This window comes from Pleurodeles waltl, chromosome 8 (assembly GCF_031143425.1).
Source record: "Pleurodeles waltl isolate 20211129_DDA chromosome 8, aPleWal1.hap1.20221129, whole genome shotgun sequence".
Taxonomy (NCBI): Eukaryota; Metazoa; Chordata; class Amphibia; order Caudata; family Salamandridae; genus Pleurodeles; species Pleurodeles waltl.
Genome location: NC_090447.1, coordinates 15,523,148 through 15,548,218, shown reverse-complemented (window position 1 = coordinate 15,548,218; position 25,071 = coordinate 15,523,148). Strand labels below are relative to the sequence as shown.

The following is a 25,071-nucleotide window of genomic DNA, read 5'->3' as shown; positions in this document are numbered from 1 at the left end:
ATGCGGGCGCCGTATTTATGGAATGGCGTTAGCCGGCACTAGCAGACCGGCGCTGCCTGGTGTGCGTGGAAAAAAACCACGTAGACCAGGCAGCGCCGGCGTAGGGGGAAAATGGCGTTAGGGCGTCTTAAAATGGGGCAAGTCAGGTTGAGGCCAAAAAATCGCCTCAACCCGATTTACGCCATTATTTTCGACGCCCAGATGCCATTTAAATGACTCCTGTCTTAGTAAAGACAGGAGTCATGCCCCCTTGCCCAATGGCCATGCCCAGGGGACTTATGTCCCCTGGGCATGGTCATTGGGCATAGTGGCATGTAGGGAGGCACAAATAAGGCCCCCCTATGCCACCAAAAAATATTAAAAATATAAAAAATTATACTTACCTGAACTTACCTGAATGTCCCTGGGGTGGGTCCCTCCATCCTTGGGTGTCCTCCTGGGGTTGGCAGGGGTGGCAGGGGGGGTCCCTGGGGGCAGGGGAGGGCACCTGTGGGCTCATTTTGAGCCCACAGGCCCCTTAACGCCTACCCTGACCCAGGCGTTAAATAGTGGCGCAAATGCGGGGTTTTTTGACCCGCCAACTCCCGGGCGTGATTTTTGCCCGGGAGTATAAATACGACGCATTTGTGTCGCCGTCATTTTTTTAGACGGGAACGCCTTCCTTGCATCTCATTAACGCAAGGAAGGCGTTCACGCAAAAAAATGACGCTATTTGCCAATACTTTGGCGCTAGACGCGTCTAACGCCAAAGTATAAATATGGCGTTAGTTTTGCGCCGAATTTGCGTCGAAAAAAACGACGCAAATTCGGCGCAAACGGAGTATAAATACGGGCCTTAGAGTCCACAACAGACATATGGTTGGCCTGCATCGGAGAATTGACACCCTGAACGAAAATATCAACCAGCTGCATGAGGGACAGGTGCAGGCCTCCCAGGACACTAGGGAGCTGACCAGTGCAGTGCGTGACCTGTGTGAGGAGCTGAGACACGAAAGAGTGAGTAGACGCAGACATGAGCACCGTTTTCGCACCATGTTTGCGAACTACTGCAGGTCCTCAAATCGGATGGCCAACTCCACCGCCCTCATCGCCCGTCGTGCTGTGGTGGCCCAGGTGGAGGCTGCACACACCAGCAGGGATGTGGTCCAGGGCCTTGTCCAAATCACCAATGTGATAGAACTAGAAATGGGACAGAGGTCGGCCATTCCCAGTGAGGTTGCCTTGGGGGACACAGAGGACACTTCGAGCCTCAGTAGTGTGCACGTACCTGCTTCAGACACCAGAAGGCGCAGTGCCAGACGCAGCACTGCCACTGAGGCTGACATTCAGGGTGCCAGTGAGTCAACTGGGCACCCCAGTGGTGTGCGCGGGAGGAGGAAGTGACTCTTGCCGCATTGACTCTGGTGTCCCCACTATGAAGTAATAGTGTGGGACTCAGTTCATTTGTTTATTTTCGTTCTTCACATTCACCTTTTTACTTCTTTCATCACAATTAATAACCTGACGTAAGGTAATAAATATTTCTATCACTACAGCTACAGTTGTCAGTGGAGTTTTGTTATACATACTCACGTCTGAAATGGTTGTGTGTGATGGCAGCACGCCTTTGCCATCCCTCTGTTGCACTGGTCAAGTCTGCTGGCTGTAGAGGTGGTATGGGATCGTCATCCTCATCTGATTCAGTGTCACTGATTTCTATAGGTATGCCCCTGGTTGTAGCTATATTGTGCACGATTGCACAGGTAGCCACTATTCTACATGTGGTTTCTGGACTGTACTGTAGTGCCCCTCCACTCTTGTGGAGGCAACGGAAGCGACTCTTCAGGAGGCCAAATGTGCGCTCCACCACGTTGCGGGTTGCCCTGTGTGCTGCATTGTATCTCCATTCTGCCGGTGTGGTGGGATTGAGGTAGGGCGTCATCATGTAGGTGCGCACTGCATAGGCACTGTCTCCTGAAAGGGACAGAAGATTTGATGAGTACCTCAGCCATCTGAAAAGGGTTTGTTATCTATGCGCCATTGTAAAGAGTGACATTACCTAGTAGATATCCTTCACCAAACTCCCCAGCTAGCAGTCTTGTGTGAATGCCGCTGTGGCGAAAGATGTATGAATCATGTGTGCTCCCTAGGTACCTGGCCACAAGATCATTTATGATGCAGGAGGCATTGCATATCACCTGTATATTCATGGAATGTTGGTGTTTACGGTTTCGGTACACATACTCTGTGACATAAGGTGGACATATTGCCACATGTGTGCCATCTATGGCACCTAGGACGTGGGGGAAATGTGTTATCTGATTTTTGTCTGCTGTATTTCCTGTGGGGTGTGGGGGAATCTGATGTACTGTTGGAGTTTGCTTAGCATGGCATGGATAAATGCATTGAAGAATCTGGAGAGGGTGCTCTGTGAGACCCCCCCAGCCGCTGCTATAACCCCTTGATAGCTCCCTGAGGCGAGTAGGTGTAAGGAGCATAATACCTGCACATGGGTGGGGATACTATGGCCCTGATTATGACCTTGGCGGACGGCGGAGGCCGTCCGCCAAGGTACCGCCGCCAAATGACCGCACCACGGTCAGAAGACCGCGGCGGCCATTCAGACATTTCCTCTGGGCCGGCTGGTGCTCTCCAAAAGAGCGCCTGCCGGCCCAGAGGAAATGCCCCTGCAACGAGGACGCCAGCTCAGAATTGAGCCGGCGTAGTTGCAGGGGTGCGACGGGTGCAGTTGCTTTGCAGACACTGAAATACTTTGCTGGGCCCTCTTACGGGGGCCCCGCGGCACCCCCTACCGCCATCCTGTTCCTGGCGGGAGACCCGCCAGGAACAGGATGGCGGTAGGGGGGTGTCAGAATCCCCATGGCTGCGGAGCGCGCTCCGCAGCCATGGAGGATTCTGTAGGGCAGTGTAAACCGGCGGGAGACCGCCGGTTTACCCTTTCTGACCGCGGCTGCACCGCCACGGTCAGAATGCCCTCGGGAGCACTGCCAGCCTGTTGGCGGTGCTCCCGTGGTCGGTGACCCTGGCGGTCACCGGCCGCCAGGGTCAGAATGACCCCATATGTGTCCTTAGTGTTCTGCGCTGCAGTATCGGTTGTAGCTCAGCTATCAGGTCAAGTATCATGGCTGAGTTCAACCTATACCTCTCATATACTTCCTCCTCTGTCAGGTCAAAAAGTGTAATGCGCACTCTGAAAATGCGCTCCTGTCTCTTCCTCCCTCTCCTCAAACCTGCCAGGATCCTCATCCTCCTCGCCATGACGTAGAGTGCAGCCATTGTGGTAGGGAGTCTGAGGCATTCTGGGCCTCTTTATATAGGTTGCACCTGGTTACCACCTGCTTTCACTTAGTGGTATTTTGCATGTGCAAAATGCCATTCTACGCTAATTGCGATTTTTTGATGCATCTCTTTGCGATTTGGATTTTGCGATTCGCATTTTGCACCTCGCAATTTCCTACTGGAAATACCGAATCGCAAAATGCGACTCGCAAAACCCGGTTGCACCGCAAAAAAATCGCAATTTTTGCGATTTCTTATTTTTGGTCTGCGAATGCCTTTCATGCATCGCAGACCACGTTTTTGCACTCGCAAACGGACGATTTTTGCGATTCGCACCGTTTGCGAGTGCAAAAACATTTCATACATCTGGCCCATAATTCCCTACCCATCGAGCTATAGTCACTTAGGCCCGTATTTATACTCCGTTTGCGCCGAATTAGAGTCGTTTTTTTCGACACAAATTCGGCGCAAAACTAACGCCATATTTATACTTTGGCGTTAGACGCGTCTAGCGCCAAAGTATGGGCAAATAGCGTCATTTTTTTGCGTGAACGCCTTCCTTGCGTTAATGAGATGCAAGGAAGGCGTTCCCGTCTAAAAAAATGACGCCGACGCAAATGCGTCGTATTTATACTCCCGGGCAAAAGTCACGCCCGGGAGGTGGCGGGTCAAAAAACCCCGCATTTGCGCCACTATTTAACGCCTGGATCAGGGTAGGCGTTAAGGGGCCTGTGGGCTCAAAATGAGCCCACAGGTGCCCTCCCTTGCCCCCAGGGACCCCCCCTGCCACCCCTGCCCACCCCAGGAGGACACCCAAGGATGGAGGGACCCACCCCAGGGACATTCAGGTAAGTTCAGGTAAGTATAATTTTTTATATTTTTTAATTTTTTTTGGGTGGCATAGGGGGGCCTTATTTGTGCCCCCCTACATGCCACTATGCCCAATGACCATGCCCAGGGGACATAAGTCCCCTGGGCATGGCCATTGGGCAAGGGGGCATGACTCCTGTCTTTACTAAGACAGGAGTCATTTAAATGGCGTCTGGGCGTCGAAAATAATGGTGCAAATCGGGTTGAGGCGATTTTTTTGCCTCAACCTGACTTGCCCCATTTTAAGACGCCCTAACGCCATTTTCCCCCTACGCCGGCGCTGCCTGGTCTACGTGGTTTTTTTCCACGCACACCAGGCAGCGCCGGTCTGCTAGCGCCGGCTAACGCCATTCCATAAATACGGCGCCCGCATGGCGCTTCAGAATGGCGTTAGACGGCGCTAAATTTTTTGACGCTAAACTGCGTTAGCGCAGTTTAGCGTCAAAAAGTATAAATATGGGCCTTAGTTCATTGGATTACATGGTCTCACATATGAAATCAACAATTGAGTCACTCTATCTTTCTGAAACTCCTGCATCCTACTCTCATATTCCTTCAAACACTGCACCACACATAGCTTTGGATGTTCATTAAAACTTGGATAGAAAATAGAAGACCTAGGCCGTCATTATAACATTGGTGGTAAGAACCGCCTACCGCCGCGGTGACGGCAGCAAACATACATTCACTGCGGCTACCATCTGTCTGCCATATTATGAGCAATGCCTGACTTCCGCCACAAGAAGGGTGGAAATCTGGCAGTGATCATACTGGCGGATGGTGGTAAGCTGGTGCTGCTACCACCAGCACCGCCACGCCAGTTGAACACCGCCAGCCAGATCATGACCAGTGATACGGCCTGGCAGTGTTCTGCTGGCGGGTGCTGCTGACGGTAGCAGCACCCCTTCCTGTTCATTGCCGGAAGACCTCCTCGACCAACGAAAGTCGTCTTCCGACAGGGCAGGGGGAGGGATGATGGGGGGTGTTGTGTGTGTGTGTTTGAGTGTGTTCATGAATGTCTGAGTGTGTGTTGTATTGTGTGCGTGGTTGTATGCGTGTGAGTGAATGCGTGTAAGAACGGTGAAGTGAGTGCGTGTCTGCATGTCAGTGATCGTTGTATGAATGTGTGTGAGCATGTCTGGAAGTATGCATGTATGAATGCGTGCATTGCCAGTGTGAGTGGTTGGGAGTATGAGTGGTGTGTGTCTGCGGGTGTGTGCATGTATGGGGGGTGGAGGGGTAAGTGTGAGGATCGGAGGGTGTTGGGGGTGAGTGTGAGGATCGGAGGGTGTGGGGGTAAGTTTGGATGGAGGGGGTGTAGGGGTGTCATGTGTGTGCTGGGAGGTGGGGGAGCTGCCTACCAGTGACAGGGAAGGAATTCCCTGTCACCGGTACGGCCTATCAACTGAACTGATCTAAGATCTTCTTAAGACACATAGGGGTTTGGGACAGCAGGACGTTGTCGTTCGCACACATGAGGGCTGACACTTTGGAAGACAATATCCTGCGAGCATCATTGTCACACAGATTTAAGTATTCGAGCAGGCCATTTATATATAAAGAGAAAAGTGTAGGTGCCAGCACACATCCCTGCCTAACACCCCTGTTGACCAAAAAGGGTTCAGACTCCTCCCCCAGCTTGCTGCAACACACTTGCGCAAAGTTGTGCTCATGAAGTCTTATTATGATGGAGAGAAGATAAGGTGGAACTCCCATATCAGACATAACTTGCCACAGGGTACTCCTCGGTACCAGGTCCAAGGCTGTCTTTAGATGCACAAAGACCATTTATTAGCTGCCCCACAACAGTTTTCCAGTGTAGAAGCTGCAGCCTAAACACCTGTCAATCATTGATATTTTATACCGAAACCCAGCTTGCAAAGGACTTAGGCCCGTATTTATACTCCGTTTGCGCCGAATTAGCGTCGTTTTTTTCGACGCAAATTCGGCGCAAAACTAACGCCATATTTATACTTTGGCGTTAGACGCGTCTAGCGCCAAAGTATGGGCAAATAGCGTCATTTTTTTGCGTGAACGCCTTCCTTGCGTTAATGAGATGCAAGGAAGGCGTTCCCGTCTAAAAAAATGACGGCGACGCAAATGCGTCGTATTTATACTCCCGGGCAAAAATCACGCCCGGGAGTGCGCGGGGCAAAAAACCCCGCATTTGCGCCACTTTTTAACGCCTGGGTCAGGGTAGGCGTTAAGGGGGCTGTGGGCTCAAAATGAGCCCACAGTTGCCCTCCCATGCCCCCAGGGACCCCCCCTGCCACCCTTGCCCACCCCAGGAGGACACCCAAGGATGGAGGGACCCATCCCAGGGACATTCAGGTAAGTTCAGGTAAGTATAATTTTTTATTTTTTTTAATTTCTTTTGGTGGCATAGGGGGGCCTTATTTGTGCCCCCCTACATGCCACTATGCCCAATGACCATGCCCAGGGGACATAAGTCCCCTGGGCATGGCCATTGGGCAAGGGGGCATGACTCCTGTCTTTACTAAGACAGGAGTCATTTAAATGGCGTCTGGGCGTCGAAAAAAATGGCGCAAATCGGGTTGAGGCGATTTTTTTGCCTCAACCTGACTTGCCCCATTTTAAGACGCCCTAACGCCATTTTCCCCCTACGCCGGCGCTGCCTGGTCTACGTGTTTTTTTTCCACGCACACCAGGCAGCGCTGGTCTGCTAGCGCCGGCTAACGCTATTCCATAAATACGGCGCCCGCATGGCGCTTCAGAATGGCGTTAGACGGCGCTAATTTTTTGACGCTAAACTGCGTTAGCGCAGTTTAGCGTCAAAAAGTATAAATATGGGCCTTAGGCCCGTATTTATACTCCGTTTGCGCCGAATTAGCGTCGTTTTTTTCGACGCAAATTCGGCGCAAAACTAACGCCATATTTATACTTTGGCGTTAGACGCGTCTAGCGCCAAAGTATGGGCAAATAGCGTCATTTTTTTGCGTGAACGCCTTCCTTGCGTTAATGAGATGCAAGGAAGGCGTTCCCGTCTAAAAAAATGACGGCGACGCAAATGCGTCGTATTTATACTCCCGGGCAAAAATCACGCCCGGGAGTGGGCGGGGCAAAAAAACCCGCATTTGCGCCACTTTTTAACGCCTGGGTCAGGGTAGGCGTTAAGGGGGCTGTGGGTTCAAAATGAGACCACAGGTGCCCTCTCATGCCCCCAGGGACCCCCCTGCCACCCTTGCCCACCCCAGGAGGACACCCAAGGATGGAGGGACCCATCCCAGGGACATTCAGGTAAGTTCAGGTAAGTATAATTTTTTATTTTTTTTTATTTCTTTTGGTGGCATAGGGGGGCCTTATTTGTGCCCCCCTACATGCCACTATGCCCAATGACCATGCCCAGGGGACATAAGTCCCCTGGGCATGGCCATTGGGCAAGGGGGCATGACTCCTGTCTTTACTAAGACAGGAGTCATTTAAATGGCGTCTGGGAGTCGAAAAAATGGCGCAAATCGGGTTGAGGCGATTTTTTGGCCTCAACCTGACTTGCCCCATTTTAAGACGCCCTAACGCCATTCTCCCCCTACGCCGGCGCTGTCTGGTCTTCGTGGTTTTTTTCCACGCACACCAGGCAGCGCCGGTCTGCTAGCGCCGGCTAACGCCATTCCATAAATACGGCGCCCGCATGGCGCTTCAGAATGGCGTTAGACGGCGATAAATTTTTTGACGCTAAACTGCGTTAGCGCAGTTTAGCGTCAAAAAGTATAAATATGGGCCTTAAAATCTGGTCAGCCTCCATTCAACCTTGCAATCTTTTTAAAATAACTCTGGCAAATATCTTCTGGGTGGTATCTATTAGACTGATTGGCAACAGGGGTGAGCCCTTTTTAAAAAATGGCAATTATTTCGGCTCCTGCCCAACAGTGGGGAATGGGCATCCCCTCCATAATTGCAATGAGAAAAGGGCAAGGTAAGGGCCCCAGACCTCTGGCACAGACAGGAATTGATCTTCAGGGATGTTATCAAGACCCAGGGCTTTGTTTAGGCAATATTTATTAGAAAGCCTTATACACTTCCTCCAATGTTATGGGAGGATGCCCCATGGTGGCCCTCACCCCCCCCTCTTGCGTGATGTCATTAACATTAGGCTTGCCCAGGGAGAAATAATCCGCTGGGTGGTCACAATGCAAACTTGGAAAATACTTGATCCAAGCATCAGCAGCAATGTTATTGTCTATCTTCCCTGCACTCTCTAGGGTCCCTAGTGAAACCAATTTCCATAATGCTGTCAGGTCCTTGCGCCTAACTGCACCAAGAAGATTTGCCCACTTACTATGGTCACTTCCTTTTTTTCTCTGCGATTGAATGCTGTATTTATCCTAGGACTTGATCGCATTAAGGTGTGACAATTTAGGTTCCCTACACCAGTCATTAAACCAAGGAAGAGCATGCTTCCTAGTTCCCCAACAGTTAACCTCAGTATAGAAAACCTTTTTTAAAACTGTACATAGTTGAGAATGAATGTCACCAATCTTTAGAGCTGTATCAAAGTTGCCTAACAAAGGGGATCAATACTCTTCCCAACCTCCTGGTAAATCAGTTTTAGTAAGGAGTGGAACTGATGAACCTTGCGCCATTTGTCTCTGCATTTATTAGGTGTCACAACCAGGCTGTCATCAAAAGGGTCGCGCCTACTGGCTACTGCACTACATGACGGAAGAGATAGATCTAGGACATTCTGATCGCTATCATATCTTCTATTAATAACCATGTCAACCACACGCGGTCAAAGCCTGACATCAACCAATATATAGTCAATCAAACTGGTGCACCCCACCCTTTTAAAGGTGTGTAATCCCTTCCTATTGGACTTTGTTCTCCCATTACAAGCTTGCACAGCCAACACTGACCACTTCTTAATGGGGTGTATGCTCATGGCTGGAATTGACCAGAGACTGCTATAATGGACTCAAAATCTACCACAAAAGGTTCGAATTGGCAATTAAAATCCCCACCAATAATTTTTATTGTTGGCCCGGGAGTGAGGACATGTGTGCTCCAAGGATCCCCACAACTAGTGATTCTTGGCCCTGTCCCACAGATCTCAAATATACATTATAAACGTATACATTTGCTAAAGATGGGAAGGAAAGTGGAATACAAAGAATATAATCAGACATTATCTCAACTAATTTGGTGGTACGGCTAAGATGGGCACTAACCCATACGGTCAATCCACCAGAGGGCCTACCTCTTCCCCCCAATTGCTTTTTTAAAATAAGAGGCAAACCCCGCTCACTGCTGCTCCTTCAGTTGCCAGGTTTCTTGGAACAGACATAGGTCCGACTCACCTATATAATTCCCCCATTCTGGGCAGCCAAGTTTAGCACCTAAGCTGGCAACGTTCCAAGATATCAATTTAACCAGCAACCTTGCATGCTCATTGTTAGTGATGACCACAGAACCAGTTTGAGCACATAGATCAGAAGGGTTGAGTGGAATTACATCAACGGGGAGGTAGAGGCACGCTCCCCTGGTCATCTTGATTCCTTCAGAATGGGATTGGGCTGGTACAGAGCCCCCCCCCCAGGTGGAATGTCAGTTGAGTTGCAGAATATAAGTGCACGGTGTCACAAGCCCCTCGTGGGCTCGTGCCTACCTCCGTAAACATGCCCTTTGGATCTATGTGCTTCATCGTGCTAGAACTAGTTAGAAGAGTATTCTCCCTCCCCCTTGCATATTGGCCATCACTCCAAGGAACTGCCAGTCTCCTCCCAGGTGTACCTAGATCTTCCAATGTGTTGGTGAGTCAATCAACATCATCTAAGGCTTTGAATCTGTTAGCAACTGGAATGTTATATAACCCATTATGTTGTGTGTGCCCAGATAAGGCCCTCAACAAAGAATATATGTTCCCTTCTAATATAAGATGGAGGTTGATAAACGTACCCCAACGGGGGAGAGTGATATCTGCACCCTTAGCCGCTTCCTGAGGAGTTTCCAGCAGATGCCTTCTTACCAGAGCTGGGTCTCTAAAGTTTATAATGACACAATCTCCTGGGTGGACAATCTGACGATTCCCAATCCACTTAACCATGCACGTCAGGAGTATATTGGATGCTGTAGAAATGGAAAAATTCTTGTTCTTTACCAGCCAGTGTAAGCACTTGTTTGCCAATTCCTCTTGGGGTGCTTTGCAGCCACTTTTCAGAGGCCGAACTCCTGACATGATTACTACAAACGGACAGGATGCTAGTGGTAAGTTGATTATCTGTAATGGAGATGTTCCCCTTTCAATTGGTTTGAAAGAGGGCAGAAACCACTAGGCACCGGGGATTTTTTTTGGGGCGCCAATGTCACGCAGGGGGAGCGACCCCGTAGGCAAGGGTCACTCCCGGGGGGGGGGGATGTTGGGGGCAAATTTATTTTAGGACATTTCTGCCCCCCCTGGGGCATGTCCCAGTAAATACCAAATTTGTGTTGAAAAATTGGGTTTTCTGATGCAAGTCTGCCTGTTCCTGAAAGCTGGGAAGCTGGTGATTTTAGCACTGCAAACCCTTTGTTGATGCCATTTTCAGGGAAAAAAACACAAGCCTTCTTCTGCAGCCACTTTTTAAAAAACGAAATTTTCACTGTATTTTGGCTAATTTCTTGGCCCCCTTCAGGGGAACCCACAAAGTTTGGGTACCTCTAGAATCCCTAGGATGTTGGAAAAAAAGGACGCAAATTTGGCTTGGCTAGCAAACTGCCCCAAATGGCCAAAAAAAGGCCTGGCACAGGAGGGGGGAAAAGGCCTGGCAGCTAAGGGGTTAAAAGCTGTTGGACATGCTGCTGCAAGGGTGATGACTAGAACCCCATTACAATATACGTGGACAGATTAACCGAGATCCCCATTCAGCTTAAGTGTATTTGCAAGCCTGCATGGCTGCTCTGAAATGAAGTCCACCTTAATACTGTAACTATCTGGCATGTACATTATCCTCCTAAGCAAGAGAACAAGCTTTATATGTTAGGAACCCTTTCTGCTTCAGAACCCAAGCTTTAGAAAGTAAACAACTCCCTCTCCTACTGTGCATCCAAATTATGAAACTTCCTTTCCATGGAACCCAAACATGTACTGTTGTTTAGCATTATATCTATGTATTAGGCAAAGTTTTGAATCCTCATTGATAACTTTTCCTATTAATGTTGGGTTTGATGTTAGAAATAAGCCTTTATGTATACTGTTGGAACTTTCTATTCTCACTTGGCTGTACTCCACCAAACCTCACTACCCTCAGCTGATGATTCATACTACCATGTACTGTTCTTAGATTTAGAGGACATGAACTGTGACGCTTCTATAAATACTACATTACACGGGGCGCTACAATTTATGTATAAAACACTGGCCCGTATTTATACTCCGTTTGCGCCGAATTTGCGTCGTTTTTTTCGACGCCAATTTTGCCGCAAAACTAACTCCATATTTATACTTTGGCGTTAGGCGCGTCTAGCGCCAAAGTTCATGGAGTTAGCGTCATTTTTTGGCGTGAACACCTTCCTTGCGTTAATGAGATGCAAGGTAGGCGTCCCCGTCTAAAAAAATGACTCCGACGCATATGCGTCGTATTTATACTCCCGGGCAAAAATGACGCCCGCATTTGCGCCTCTTTTTAACGCCTGGGTCAGGGCAGGCGTTAAGGGACCTGTGGGCTCAGAATGAGCCCACAGGTGCTCTCCCCTGCCCCCAAGGACACCCCCTGCCACCCTTGCCCACCCCAGGAGGACACCCAAGGATGGAGGGACCCACCCCATGGACATTAAGGTAAGTTCAGGTAAGTATTTTTTGTTTTTTGTTTTTTTGGCATAGGGGGGCCTGATTAGTGCCCCCCTACGTGCCACTATGCCCAATGACCATGCCCAGGGGACATAAGTCCCCTGGGCATGGCCATTGGGCAAGGGGGCATGACTCCTGTCTTTACTAAGACAGGAGTCATGTTAATGGGGGATGGGCGTCGTAAACAAATGGCGCAAATCGGCTTGAGGTGATATTTTTGCCTCAACCTGACTTGCCCCATTTTTAGACGCCCATACGCCATTTTCCCCTACGCCGGCGCTGCCTGGTGTACGTGGTTTTTTTTCACGCACACCAGGCAGCGCCGGTCGGCTAACGCCGGCTAACGCCATTCTATAAATACGGCGCCCGCATGGTGCTTCAGAATGGCGTTAGCCGGCGCAAATTTTTTTGACGCTAAACTGCGTTAGCGCAGTTTAGCGTCAAAAAGTATAAATACGGGCCACTGTTTGTAGTTTTCTTATTACATTCAGATTCTGATGCCACCTGCAATAAGAAAATTACGAAGGAGCCCAACTGTAATACGTTTTTACAGTTGAGTTGTGACATCATAATGCCTGGTGCCAGAAACAGCAGCATAGGTGAAAAAAGGTCAAAGAGCATCTCTATAGCTGCACTTTAAAGAACAAAAATAAGAGGAGGCTTCTCATCCTTTTGCTCTGTTTTTCTAAAATGAACAGTGACCGCAGTAACGATATATGTATTGAAATATTTTTTTTGCCCACTATAGTTCACCACAGGAAAGACACTCTCTACAACATTTTTTAATCCTGTTTACTTCATACTGGTCCTGATACCTTTTTCTAACAAATTACTGCTTTCAGTTGTGTTTAATTTTACCCTATAGACAGCACATCTATTCTTCCTATCTGCAACTATACTATCTCTTGCATTTGAAGCAACAAGCCACCATCATAGAATTAAGCATTTTGCTGAAAGAGTGATGATGTGGCCATATGGTATAAGTAATATAGTACATCCTTCTGAATATTAACCCCATCAGTACGTGCGTCGGCCACTGGCCGACGCACGCACACCCTTCCTTATGCGGGTCACGACTGGTGGGCGACGCCAGGGAGTGGTCTGATTTGTTTTTTCATTTAAAATACCCTTGGGATACACGGAAGACCTTCTGTGTCTCCCCCAGCCCCTGCATCCACCCCTCTGTAACATCAGCGTGCCGAGATGTGTGCTGACCTCACAATTCATTTTCCCCACCGGGCAGGAAGCCACATCTATAGCAGCTTTCTGCTCTGGTGGGGAAAAGGGGCCAGAAAGGGCCTCCCTACCATTCGGGAAGGCCTCGTTTGAAAGGGGAGATTCTCCCCTTTCAAATGAGGCCTTCCTGAAATGGTTTCCTGTCCCCGGGCATATATATATTTTTTTAAACGTTAGTTTAACCCTGGGGGGGGGGGGCGCAATCGTACCGACCAGGGGTTAAAAATTAATGAAAACTAAAAAAATGTAAACAAATAAATGAATCTGACAGGAGGTGGTCCGTGAGCAGGGCTGACCCTCTGTAGGGGCAATTCTTTATAGCTGTATGGTTTCCCTGGGGGCCACGATCGCCCCCCCCAGGAAAACCAAAGAACTATTAAAAAATATATATAGATGTGTATATATAATCTGTCTCTCTCTCTCTCTCTCTCTCTCTCTCACTATATATATATATATATATATATGTATATATATATATATATATGGGTATAGCTGCGATCGGCCCCCAGGAAAACCACACCCACATATAAAAGTGATCTCTTTACATATATATATATATTCATATATATATATATATATATATATATATATATATATATATATGTATATATATATATATATATATATAATATATATTTGCCACCAGTTGTCTCGCAGCTCGCATCTTCAAAGCAATGCACATACTCCAACCAACGTGTTTCAACCGTAGCTTTTAGGAAGCAATAAAAAAGTCAAACTAACTCTTGTGATTATATTTGTGCTAGAAAAGGATCTGACTTTTGTCTATTGGCAGTTTTGACGCCATAAAGTAGCGCAGAAGGTTTATATGCCTGCTGCAAAAATCAAATTTGTATTTTATGTGAATAGCTGAGTGGATTAGTAAAGCCAGCCATTACCTGCTCTATAATACAAATGAAATGTATGTGCGGGCGGCTATGAAGAGATGAAGGGTGCGTTTGCTGGGTGGTAATGAGGGAATCCGAGGAGGAGGACATGGGAGTGGGAGCACCAACAATGATTGTCGGACTGGGCGCCAGAGGTGCTAAAGACTGTGATGATTGGTATGTGACAAGGTGAAGTAATAGTGTGTCGTTTTTGTTTTTTTGAGTGTCTTGAGAGAACGTGCTGATTGAGAGAAGTGAAGGTAAAGTGACCTTCACTTTGGCTCGCATCACACACACACACCACCAGCAATTTTGTGGCTGTCTACATAGGCTAGTGTTTTAGAGGGACAGTTTAGCCAGTAGCAGAGACGGCGTCTAGTTGCATGACTGCTGCTCAAGTCCTAACTCAGGTTATAGAGGACAGCTCTGATGTAGGATCAGAGACTGAGACAGCAGATACTGAGACAGCATCTGAGGGATAGGACAATGGAGCAGACTCTGGGAGCAATTTTTCAGTTGGAGGAGTCCCATCTGACAGCTCCTCTTCCAGTGATTCTGAGGGAGGTGATGAGGACAGTCCTGCTGTCCCTTCGCAAGCACAGTCTGTGCAGCGGGACAATAGCGGGTTAGCCCAACCCAAGAGGGCAGGTGCATGCAGCGGCAAGCACAGAGAGAATGCTCTCTTGGGAGCTCCCCAATTTAGTTCAGCCGCAAATTCCCCTGCCCAAATTGTACTGTGGGGACATGAAAATTATCTGTCACAAAACAGCCTGGTTTGGTAAGGCAGACACCTGCGTTTTTGGTCCTGGGCTCAGAGGCCATATAGAGAAACCTACTACACCCAGACATTTTTTGGAACTAGACACCCGAGGGAATCCACAGAGGATTGGCTTGTGTGGATTCCCTAAAGTCTTCTTAGGCAGAATACCATGCAAAGGTGAAATGTTGAATAGAAACTCTATTTTTTCTTGCATTCTGTCATACAAACTACTGGAATGTGCTGGGATCCACAAATTCCTACCACCCAGTGTTTCCCCACCTGTCCTGATATAATCGCTACCCCACTTGAGTGCCCGTACCTAGTGCCTGCGTCAGGAATGGATCACCCCAGGGTCAACAGTTGCCTTAATGTAAGGACTAACATTGATCGTTGTGTGATCTATTCCTGACATGGTCACTACGCCTACCGACATAAGTAAGGTACCATTTTTATCGGGAGAATTGGGGGAATGCTGTGTAGAAAAAAGATTGTGGCTCCCTTTCGTTTCTAGAACTTTCCATCGCCGAAATATGCAGCAAACGTGTTTTGTATAGTTTTGGTAGGTTTCCCTAGGTGCCAGTTGAGCTAGAAGCCAAAAACCAAGGCTAGGCACTTTGCAAAAAACAGATCAGTTTTCTTTGGGAAAATGTGATGTGTCCACGTTGTGTTTTGGGGCATTTCCTGCAGCGGGCACTAGGCCTACCCACACAAGTGAGGTACCATTTTTATCGGGAGATGTAAGGGAATGCTGGGTGGAAGGAAGTTTGTGGCTCCCCTCAGATTCCAGAACGTTGCAGCACCGAAATGTGAGGAAAATTTGTTTTTATAACCCTATTGTGAAGTTTGCAAAAGATTCTGGGTTACAGAACCAAGTGAGAGCCCCACCAGTCACACCATTATGGATTTCCCTAGGTATCTACTGAATGTATAGGATTTGTAGGTTTCCATGGATGCCAGCTGAGCTAGAGACCGAAATCCACAGCTAAGCACTTTTAAAAAAAGCCTTGTCCACGCTGTGTTTTGGGGCATTTCCTGTCACGGGACTAGGTCTACCCACATAAGTGAGGTGCCATGCTTATCAGGAGACATAGAAGAACAAGTGTTATTGCCAATTGTTTTTCTCTACATTTTTGCCTTCCAAATGTGAGGCAGTGTGTAAGAAAGAAGTCATTTTGAGAAATGCCCTGTAGTTCACATGTTAGTGTGGGGACCCCCAAATTCAGATCTTATCTTCTGCCCGTTTTGGAAATAGAAAGGTTTCCTTGATACTTTTTTTCGCTCTTGATATTTTACCAAATGAATTGCTGTACAACCAGTATACAATGAAAACCCACTGCAAGGTACAGCTCATGTATTGGCTTGGGGTACCTAGCGTTCTTAATTAACCTACAAGCCCTATGTATCCCCGCAACCAGAAGAGTCCAGCAGACGGAAAAGTATATTGCTTTCAAAAATCTGCCATAGCTGGAAAAAGTTACAGAAGAAAACGTGGACATAAATGGCTTTTTTTTCAACTCAATTTCAATATTTGTTTATTTCAGCTGTTATATTCCGTAGGAAAACATTGAAGGATCTACAGAAATGACCCCTTGCTGAATTCAGAAATGTGTCTACTTTGCTCTCACTCACTGGAAGGAGGTTGAAGGCACAAAAAATAGTAAAAATGGGGTATGTCCCAGTAAAATGCCAAAACTGTGTTTAAAAATGTGGTTTTCTGTCTCAAGTCTGCCTGTTCCTGAAAGGAAAGACGGTGATTTTAGCACTGCAAAGCCTCTGTTGATGCCATTTGCATGGAAAAAAATACATGCTTTCTTCAGCAGCACTTTTTTCCCATTTAAAAAAAAACACACATTTTAGCTGTATATAGGGCCATATTTATACTCCGTTTGCGCCGAAATTGCGTCGTTTTTTTTGACGCAATTTCGACGCAAAACTAACGCCAACTAACGCCATATTTATACTATGGCGTTAGAGGCGAATAGCGCCAAAGTTCCCGGAATGTGCGTCATTTTTTAGCGTGAACCCCTTCCTTGCGTTAATGATATGCAAGGGAGGCGTTCCCGTCTAAAAAATGACTCCCAGGCCTTTACGTGGTATTTATACTCCCGGGCAAAAGAGACGCCTGGGAGTTGGCGTGGCTAAAAACGGCGCATTTGCGCCACTTTTTAACGCCTGCTCAGGGCAGGCGTTAAGGGGCCTGTGGGCTCAAAATGAGCCCACAGGTGCCCTCCCATGCCCCCAGGGACCCCCCCTGCCACCCTTGCCCACCCCAGGAGGACCCCCAAGGATGGAGGGACCCACCCCAGGGACATTCAGGTAAGTTCAGGTAAGTATAATTTTTTATTTTTTATATTTGTTTTTGGTGGCATAGGGGGGCCTTATTTGTGCCCCCCTACATGCCACTATGCCCAATGACCATGCCCAGGGGACAGAAGTCCCCTGGGCATGGCCATTGGGCAAGGGGGCATGACTCCTATCTTTACAATGATAGGAGTCATGTTGATGGGGGATGGGCGTCGTTAAAAAATGGCGCAAGTCGGGTTAAGACGATTTTTTCGACGTAACCTGACTTGCCCCATTTTAAGACGCCCATGCGCCATTTTCCCCCTACGCCGGCGCTGTCTGGTCTACGTGGTTTTTTCCCACGCAAACCAGGCAGCGCCAGTCTGATTGCGCCGTCTAACGCCATTCCATAAATACGGCGCCCGCTTGGCGCTTCAGAATGGCGTTAGACGGCGCAAAACTTTTTGACGCTAAACTGCGTTAGCGCAGTTTAGCGTCAAAAAGTATAAATATGGGCCATAATTTCTTGGTCTCCTTCAGGGAAACCCGCAAACTCTGGGTACCTTTACAATCCCAAGAATGTTGGTAAAAGGGCACAAATTGTGGCGTGGATAGCTTATGTGCATAAAAAATGATGGGGGCCTAAGCGCAAACTAGCCCAAATAGCCCAAAAATGGCTCAGTGCTGGGGGGGGGGGGAGATAAGGCCCGCCAGCTAGTGGCTAAGGGGTTAAAAGGATATGGCAAGTTACCTTGGAGTTTGTTTACCTTTTAAATGAACTCACCCTTAAGCCTTGTTCTTTTACATGGCCTTGCAACTCCTTGGTGACTTATAATATTTCTATACTGTACGGAAGAGGTTTGTCTATATATAATAAACTGTTCTTACTCCTCACAGGTTATCATTTGTGACACTATGATACATACTGTAACAAATTGTTCTTAATCTCACAGGATATGAGCTGAGACATTTCTAGACATACTGTAATAAACTGTCCCAACTCATCACAGGATATCAGCTGTGACAGTACTATACATACTGCAATAAACTGTTCTTACCATTCAGAGGATATTAGCTTCGACACTTCTATACATACTGCAATAAACTGTTCTTACTCCTCACAGGATATCAGCTGTGACGCTTCTATACATACTGAAATAATGTGTTCTTACCACTCACAGGATATCAGCTGTGACACTTCTATGCATACTGCAATAAACTGTTCTGCCCCTTCACAGGATTTCAGCTGTGACACTTCCATACATACTATAGTAAACTGTTAATACCCCTCACAGGATATCAACTGTGACACTTCTATTCATTCTACAATAAACTGTCCTAACCCTCACAGGATATCAGCTGTGACACTTCTATGCATACTGTACTAATCTGTTCTTACCTCTCCTACGACATCAGCAGTGACACTTTAATACATACGCTAATAAACTATTCTTACTCTCACAGTATGTGAGGAGTGACATTTCAATGCATTCTGTAATGAGCTGTTTTTAACCTCACAGTACATTATCTGGACACTTCTGTACAGACTATAATAAACTATCCTAATCCTTAAAGGATATCATCTGTGAGAAGTCAATGCATCACCTATGACACTTTCATGCATACTGTAATAAACTCTTCTTACCCTTCACAAGAGATGAGTTTTGGCTTTTCATTTAGGATGGCTTGAGGGGTAATGAACCCTGAATGCACAACGAATACTCCACCAATAAGAATCTCTCCATCCTTGGAGTATGACTTGTGTGTGAAGCTCGGAAGTTGGCATCCTTCCTGTACAGATTCAACACTACTAATTAAGACAACCAAAAATATGAAGCAGATACACAGACCCATGAAAAAAGAGCCAGTGTCTGAGCCTTTCTTATGGCAAAATGAGACAAAAGTTAAAACAGTAGAACGGCAAGCCTGAAACAATGTTTTTTCACAGATGGTGAGGTACACGTTTGCTGATGATATGTGGGATTGGCCTTCAGGCTCCGTTCCTGCTATGGCTGCCTCATCACTGCTTCTGTGGGATTCCACAGAATGTGATGCCTCAGGGTAAACAAGATGCCACAAGAAGATGCTGGTGTTGTTGCTATTATTGTTACGTTTCATTGAATAATCAGAAATATTTCAAACAGCAAGGGGCCAGTGTTATACTCTGAGAAGTCTAAAGTGCTGTTCAGAGACTGCACATTTTCTGAATGTCGGCTGCCAGTTTCCAGGGTTATATAGTATAAGGGATGCTCCCACTGGTACCAGTGGCATGATTATGCAAATACATAGAGAGAAAAGAGCACTCCCTGTGGGTGGATGATAATGACTGTATTTTATGTAATATTAGTCTTGTCATGCCTGGCATCCTGGCTTTCCTTTCTCTGTGTTATTATCTTGGTGTTTCTTGTACTTGTGGGCTAGCAGCACAAGGAAACACAGGCACAAGAAGTTTGATGTGGTCATTTATAATTGTTTCTCTGTTCAGGATTGAATGTTTCTAACTCATTTTCAGTTGAGGCCTACTATGGAAGTATAAACATCAGCCATAACAGACCTGGCTCAACCCTCAATGTATCTGGAAACTAGCGAGGCTTGTAAAATCATCTACATTGCCATACAATACTGCAAGTGTGCCTGAGGTTATCACACTTAGGCCCTCATTACAACCCTGGCGGCCGGTGATAAAGCGTTGTTAATGCCGCCAACAGGCCGGTGGTAATACATGTGGGATTATGACCACGGCAGAAACACCTCAGACAGATAGCCACTTTAACACACTGACCACCAGGGCGGAGTCAACAGGCACCACGGCGCTTACCGCCTAAAGCAAAGCGGAAGACATTGTTCCGCCCACAGTAATATGTCACACCTATCCGCCACCTTTTCCAGGGCGGTACCAACTACATCAAAAGCCTGGCGGAAACAATGCACAGAAGTGAGAAGGACTCACCTCTGGAGACACAGGGAAGAACCACGCCGCCATGGAGCCCGAGCTGCATGTCTTTCCAATGTTGTTTTACGTTCTGCTCCATTACAAACACCAATGCTGGCAGAGACGACCACAGTGAGTACTGCTGCCTAGAACACAGGGGAGGGGGGGAGAAAAAATAGAGTGACACACACATGCAACACCCCCACCCCCAACACCACACATACAACCAGATGTAGTAACATAACATATACACCCTGAACCCCTCAGGATTAATGCAAGGACAACTACTACAGTGTAAAAAGGTTGTAATAAGATAAATATAGGTGAAATACGTGCATTAAAATAAAAAAGTATATATATATTTACAATGCAAGGGACACTGCCCAGTTCTCAAAGAAACCTTAATTATGACATACTAGTACAAATTTAAACCCATATTGCATAACATTTCAACATTATTAAGCATTTTCATTAGTCTTCGTATATAGTGGTGACCACTCCCGTGGGCACATTTCAGATGCGTGCATTATTTCATCTACGTTAAACACATTTTCTATGCAGTTTCAGCACACAATATGTAATCATTTGCATTAATATTTCTTGTTAAAACACACACGTCACCAATCCCTCCTCTGATGACTTTTGTCATCACACAAGATCTTTCCCCACAAATTTTACCCTCTAAAATTCTGTCAGCTCAATTTCCTCACGTTTTGGCTTTCCCTTTGACTTTTGCTTAAACAATTTTTCTCTTTCTTTTTCTCCCCTCCTCTGATCATTCTTCGCCCTTTTAATTTTTATTCTTCTGCAAATTTTACATGACACCCATATTCCAAATAAACATGCCAAGACACTCAATATCCCCTGTATTATTTTTGCCAATATCCCATGCCAAATACTACTAAACCAATTTCCCACTGAAGCCAAATCCTTTCCAACCTTTTCCCAAACTCCAGGTTCTTTCAATTCCTTCAAGTCAAATTAGTAAGCATACTTCTAATCTCATTACTATTATCTGGAATAAACGCACAACAAAGGCGCTCATTAAACATCTTACAAACTCCACCATTTGTTCGCTAAAAGAATGTCTAAAGCAAGCCTGTTTTGAAGAGTCATAGCCCTCTCCGCAGCAAGTTCAGTATCCATCAGGAGTATAGCTCCTGAGAAATTCCTCAGCATGTTAACCACAATAGTAGACAACGTCCGAATCTTTATCGAATTTAAAATAAATCCCACTGAAGCAATTATTGCTCTAAATATATCTCCCACTATACCAGCAGCTGTCTCTCTTTTCTGTCTAGTACAATGTAACTCAGACAATTTCGGAAACTTCTTTAAGTCATCGAGTTGGTAAATCATGGGGAAAACTACTCCCAAGTAACATGTCCCATACCATCCCTTTGGGAGTCGGTAATAGGCATTAACACCACATATATTGTAGATCCCAGGAGTCGCTTGATCCTGTCCATTCAACATAAATGTCCATTTACTCTGAAACAAAAACAGATGCTTATATTTACTCATTCCCACAAACACATTGTCATAATGTGACTTCGGCCTAGATATACAAAGCTTCCCTATGTGTAATGCATCTAAAGCTAATTTCCCTTGCGCCCGCATTGCATTAGAAGCATTATTATTCACAAAAGCTTGCTGCTGTAAGCCCTTTTCTAACTTGTCTTTCAAAGCTCTCCTTCTATCTTTAGTATGATTTAAAAAACTCTTCTCTACAGGTGTAAGCAAGCATGTTAGGTTATTTTGGTGAGCATAAGACGTACTAATTTCTACTATCAGCTCACAAAATCCTTTAACTAACTTTATAGTATAATATCTAACTATACCACTCAAATCCTCTATGATAGGCACATAAGAAAACTCTATATTCTGATTTGAATAGAAGTACTAAATCTCCTCCTAGTTATAAAACCTTGTTAGTAACAGACTACAACTTATCCCATAGGTTAATGGCATGCTATAGGTAACTCCCTCCTGTATAGAAGTAGGAATCTGTGTACACACAAAGCAATTCTTAGCATCCATTGTATCAACATACTCACTCAGCAAGCAATAGAAAACATTAGAGGTAAGTTTCCCTCTAGCATCAGTGCCCTCATGTAAGTATTTCTCATCCAATTCAAATCTCTCCCATGCTGTTAGCGAGGTGGTAGTTTCAGGAGCTGAAGCATTGTTAGTCTCACTCTTACCTGGCAGTGTTATACCCACAACCACAATCAGGATCACACATGCAATACCTAAGCCAATACCCAAGCATTTACAATGCCTACTCCCTCTATTCTCCTGCCTAATATTAGTCACGATCTGTAAATAATCGGAAAGTGGTGGATGATTAATATAATGACCACAAGGATGGTACTCAAGCAAGTTACTAAGAATGCAGCAAAGACAAACAAGCAAATCTTCTTTCAGCAATTGTTTTACAGTGTTCAATCTCACTTCCAGGATCTTTTGTCAAATTCGGTTAGCAGCTTGTCAAAATCGGTTTCAAAAGGTCAATTTCAGGTTATCAATGTCTCATCCGGTATATATTTTCAGTCTCTCTTACTCTATTTTATTCTTATATCAGTTTATTTCATCAGCTCAGTTTCTTCAGCCAGATTCAGGTACCAAAGTATTGACCTGGAACTTCTCGATCAAAACAAAAGGACAAAATCTCTTGTTGCCATTCAGCTGTAGTTGCATATGCCCATTCAGGACCTGCGTACCTTCTATTTGCGACTCTCTTCCTCTTTAACTTTCTATCACGTTGCAGTTCTCCTTCACTCAAATCGGCTTTTCTTGTGGTGTCTACTTCTTCTTCGATGGTGTACTCGACAACCACTTCCCTTTTTCTTGCTTGTGACTCTGGCCACTTGTCTCCTTTCGGTGTCTCTTTGGTCTTTGATCATTCTGATGTCAGTTCCACCCCTTCTCATTGCTCTATAGTGTTTTCTCTTGATGGACCTGCAATCTGGTCAGGAGGAGTCAGGACACTGTGACTTTCCTCCGGCTCAACTTCTCTGTCTTCTGGTTCTGTCAAGTTCTCTATATTATTGTCAAAGTCGTCTGCTCCTGGGAGAGTCTCATTCTGACTAGACTCTCCTGCTGCCTCAATTGAGATAGGCTCACCGTCACCCCCCTGTGTATCTTCTCCTCTGTCTCTTGCAGGAGTGACCAAGCCGTCCTCAACGGGCTCACCTTCTGTCTCAGTTCCCCTTCGATCTCTCTCCGGCCCTGAGACTTCCTTGTCAGTTGTCAGTACTTTCAACAACTCAACTTCCTCATCAGTTGGACACGTCACCTTTTTCGTGTGACTGGCATGAATACAATTCGGAACTCCCGCACACTTACAGCTGTAGTAGTCGTTAGTATCACTTGGTAGGGTCCTCTCCATCGAGGCTCCAAGCATGTTTTCCTTTACGTGTTTCTTGATGACAACCCAATCACCAGCTTTCAGGCTGTGTCCTGGATCATGGATCAGGGCAGGGTGGTAGCTTCCACCTGGTGAGAAAAAGAGCGGACCACACCAGCCAGTCCCTTGCAGTAGTCCAACACTATGGCCCTCATTCTGACCTTGGCGGTCTTTTCGCAAGACCGCCGAGTTACCGCCGCGGTGAAGACCGCCGACCGCGGCGGTATGCCGCTGTGCGCATTCTGACCGCTGGGAGCGTTCCGCCGGAAAACCGCCAGCAGCCACACTGGCGGTCGGCGGGAAAGTGGAGACTGGTCAACCTCCACCGCCACGCCAGCAGAACACCGCCCACAGAATTACGACCCACATTTCTGTGTGGCGGTCTTCTGTTGGCGGTCTTCTGTTGGCGGTCACCTCCCCATGGCTCCCGTCGCCTCCCGGAGGACCAACGCACAAGGTAAGTTGACCGTCCGTGAGGGGAGGGGGTGGGGGGGTGTTGTGTGATGTGGGCGTGCATGGGGGTGTGCGTGTGAGTGTGTAGAGGGGGTGTGTGAGTGCGTGTATGCGGGCGGGGGGTGCTGCTGTGTCTATGGGTAATGTGTGCTGTTCGGCAGGTGCGCATGTCTGCATGTATGTGTGCGGGTATGTGTCCCCGTTGTGTATGTGTGTGTAGGGGGTGTGTATATGTGCATGTTGGGGGTGTGTGCATGTCGGGGTGCATGTATGTGCATGTCGGGGTGGGGGTGGGGAGGGGGTTTGTACCACCTCTGGGGGGTGGCAGGGGGGTGGAGGGTGTGGGGGGAGGACTCGGGTGGGTAGTGGGGGGTGGGGGAGACCCCTATCAGTGCCAGGGAAGGAATTCCCTGGCCCGATAGTGCTTACCGCCATGGTTCGCACGGCGGTTCCCGCCCGCAAGAAACCGCGGCGGTAGGCAGGGTCATAATACCCTTGGCGGTCTTGGGACGACCGCCGGGCCGGAGTGCGCAAACTCCAGCCCCGCGGTCATGACCGCCGTGGCGGTCGGAGTGGAGAAGTGGCGGTCAGTCGCGGCGGGGACCGCCGCGGTCAGAATGCCATTTTTAATACCGCCGGTCTGTTCGCGGTCCGACCGCCGTCTCTCCGCCGACCGCCAGGGTCAGAATGAGGGCCTATGTCATCTGTGATATTCACAAGAGCATTCGCAGGCACTGGGGGCAGTCTCATAGCTCAGCCCATGAGTATTTCATGTGGCTACAGTCCTGTCTTCTTGCTGGGCGTGTTTCTCATAGTCATTAACACTAAAGGCAATGCGTCAGGCCATTTCAGATTTGTGGACGCACACATTTTTGAAACTCTTGACTACAGGGTGCAATTCATTTTTTCCACTAGTCCTGATGCTTCAGGGAGGTAGCTACAATGCAACCTCCGCTCAATGTTCAATGCTGCACACAGTAATCTAATCTCTTCATTGTTGAAGTGACTTCCCCTATCTGATTCTAAAGAGACCGGAAAACCGAAACATGATATCAGTTCCTTAAGTAATAGTTTTGCTACTGTGAGGATGCATTTCTTTGTGCAGGGCAAGCTTCAATCCAATGGCTAAACACACAGACAATCACCAACACATACCTCAAACCTCCACACACAGGCATTTCA

The 25,071-nt window shown here is 47.0% G+C and overlaps 1 protein-coding gene across 1 annotated transcript in view; it reads right to left on the bottom strand.

The window, feature by feature from the left end:
- LOC138249292 (extracellular calcium-sensing receptor-like) overlaps nucleotides 1–20,078 on the bottom strand; it is a 108,824-nt gene extending 88,746 nt beyond the window's left edge. Inside the window, exons 1-2 of the mRNA XM_069203248.1 lie at nucleotides 20,046–20,078; nucleotides 18,741–18,976 (exon numbers count right to left, since the gene is read on the bottom strand). Of these exons, the coding sequence (XP_069059349.1) occupies nucleotides 18,741–18,976; nucleotides 20,046–20,078 (269 nt within the window). The remainder of the gene's footprint in view (nucleotides 1–18,740; nucleotides 18,977–20,045) is intronic.
- Between the last annotated feature and the right edge of the window lie 4,993 nt (nucleotides 20,079–25,071).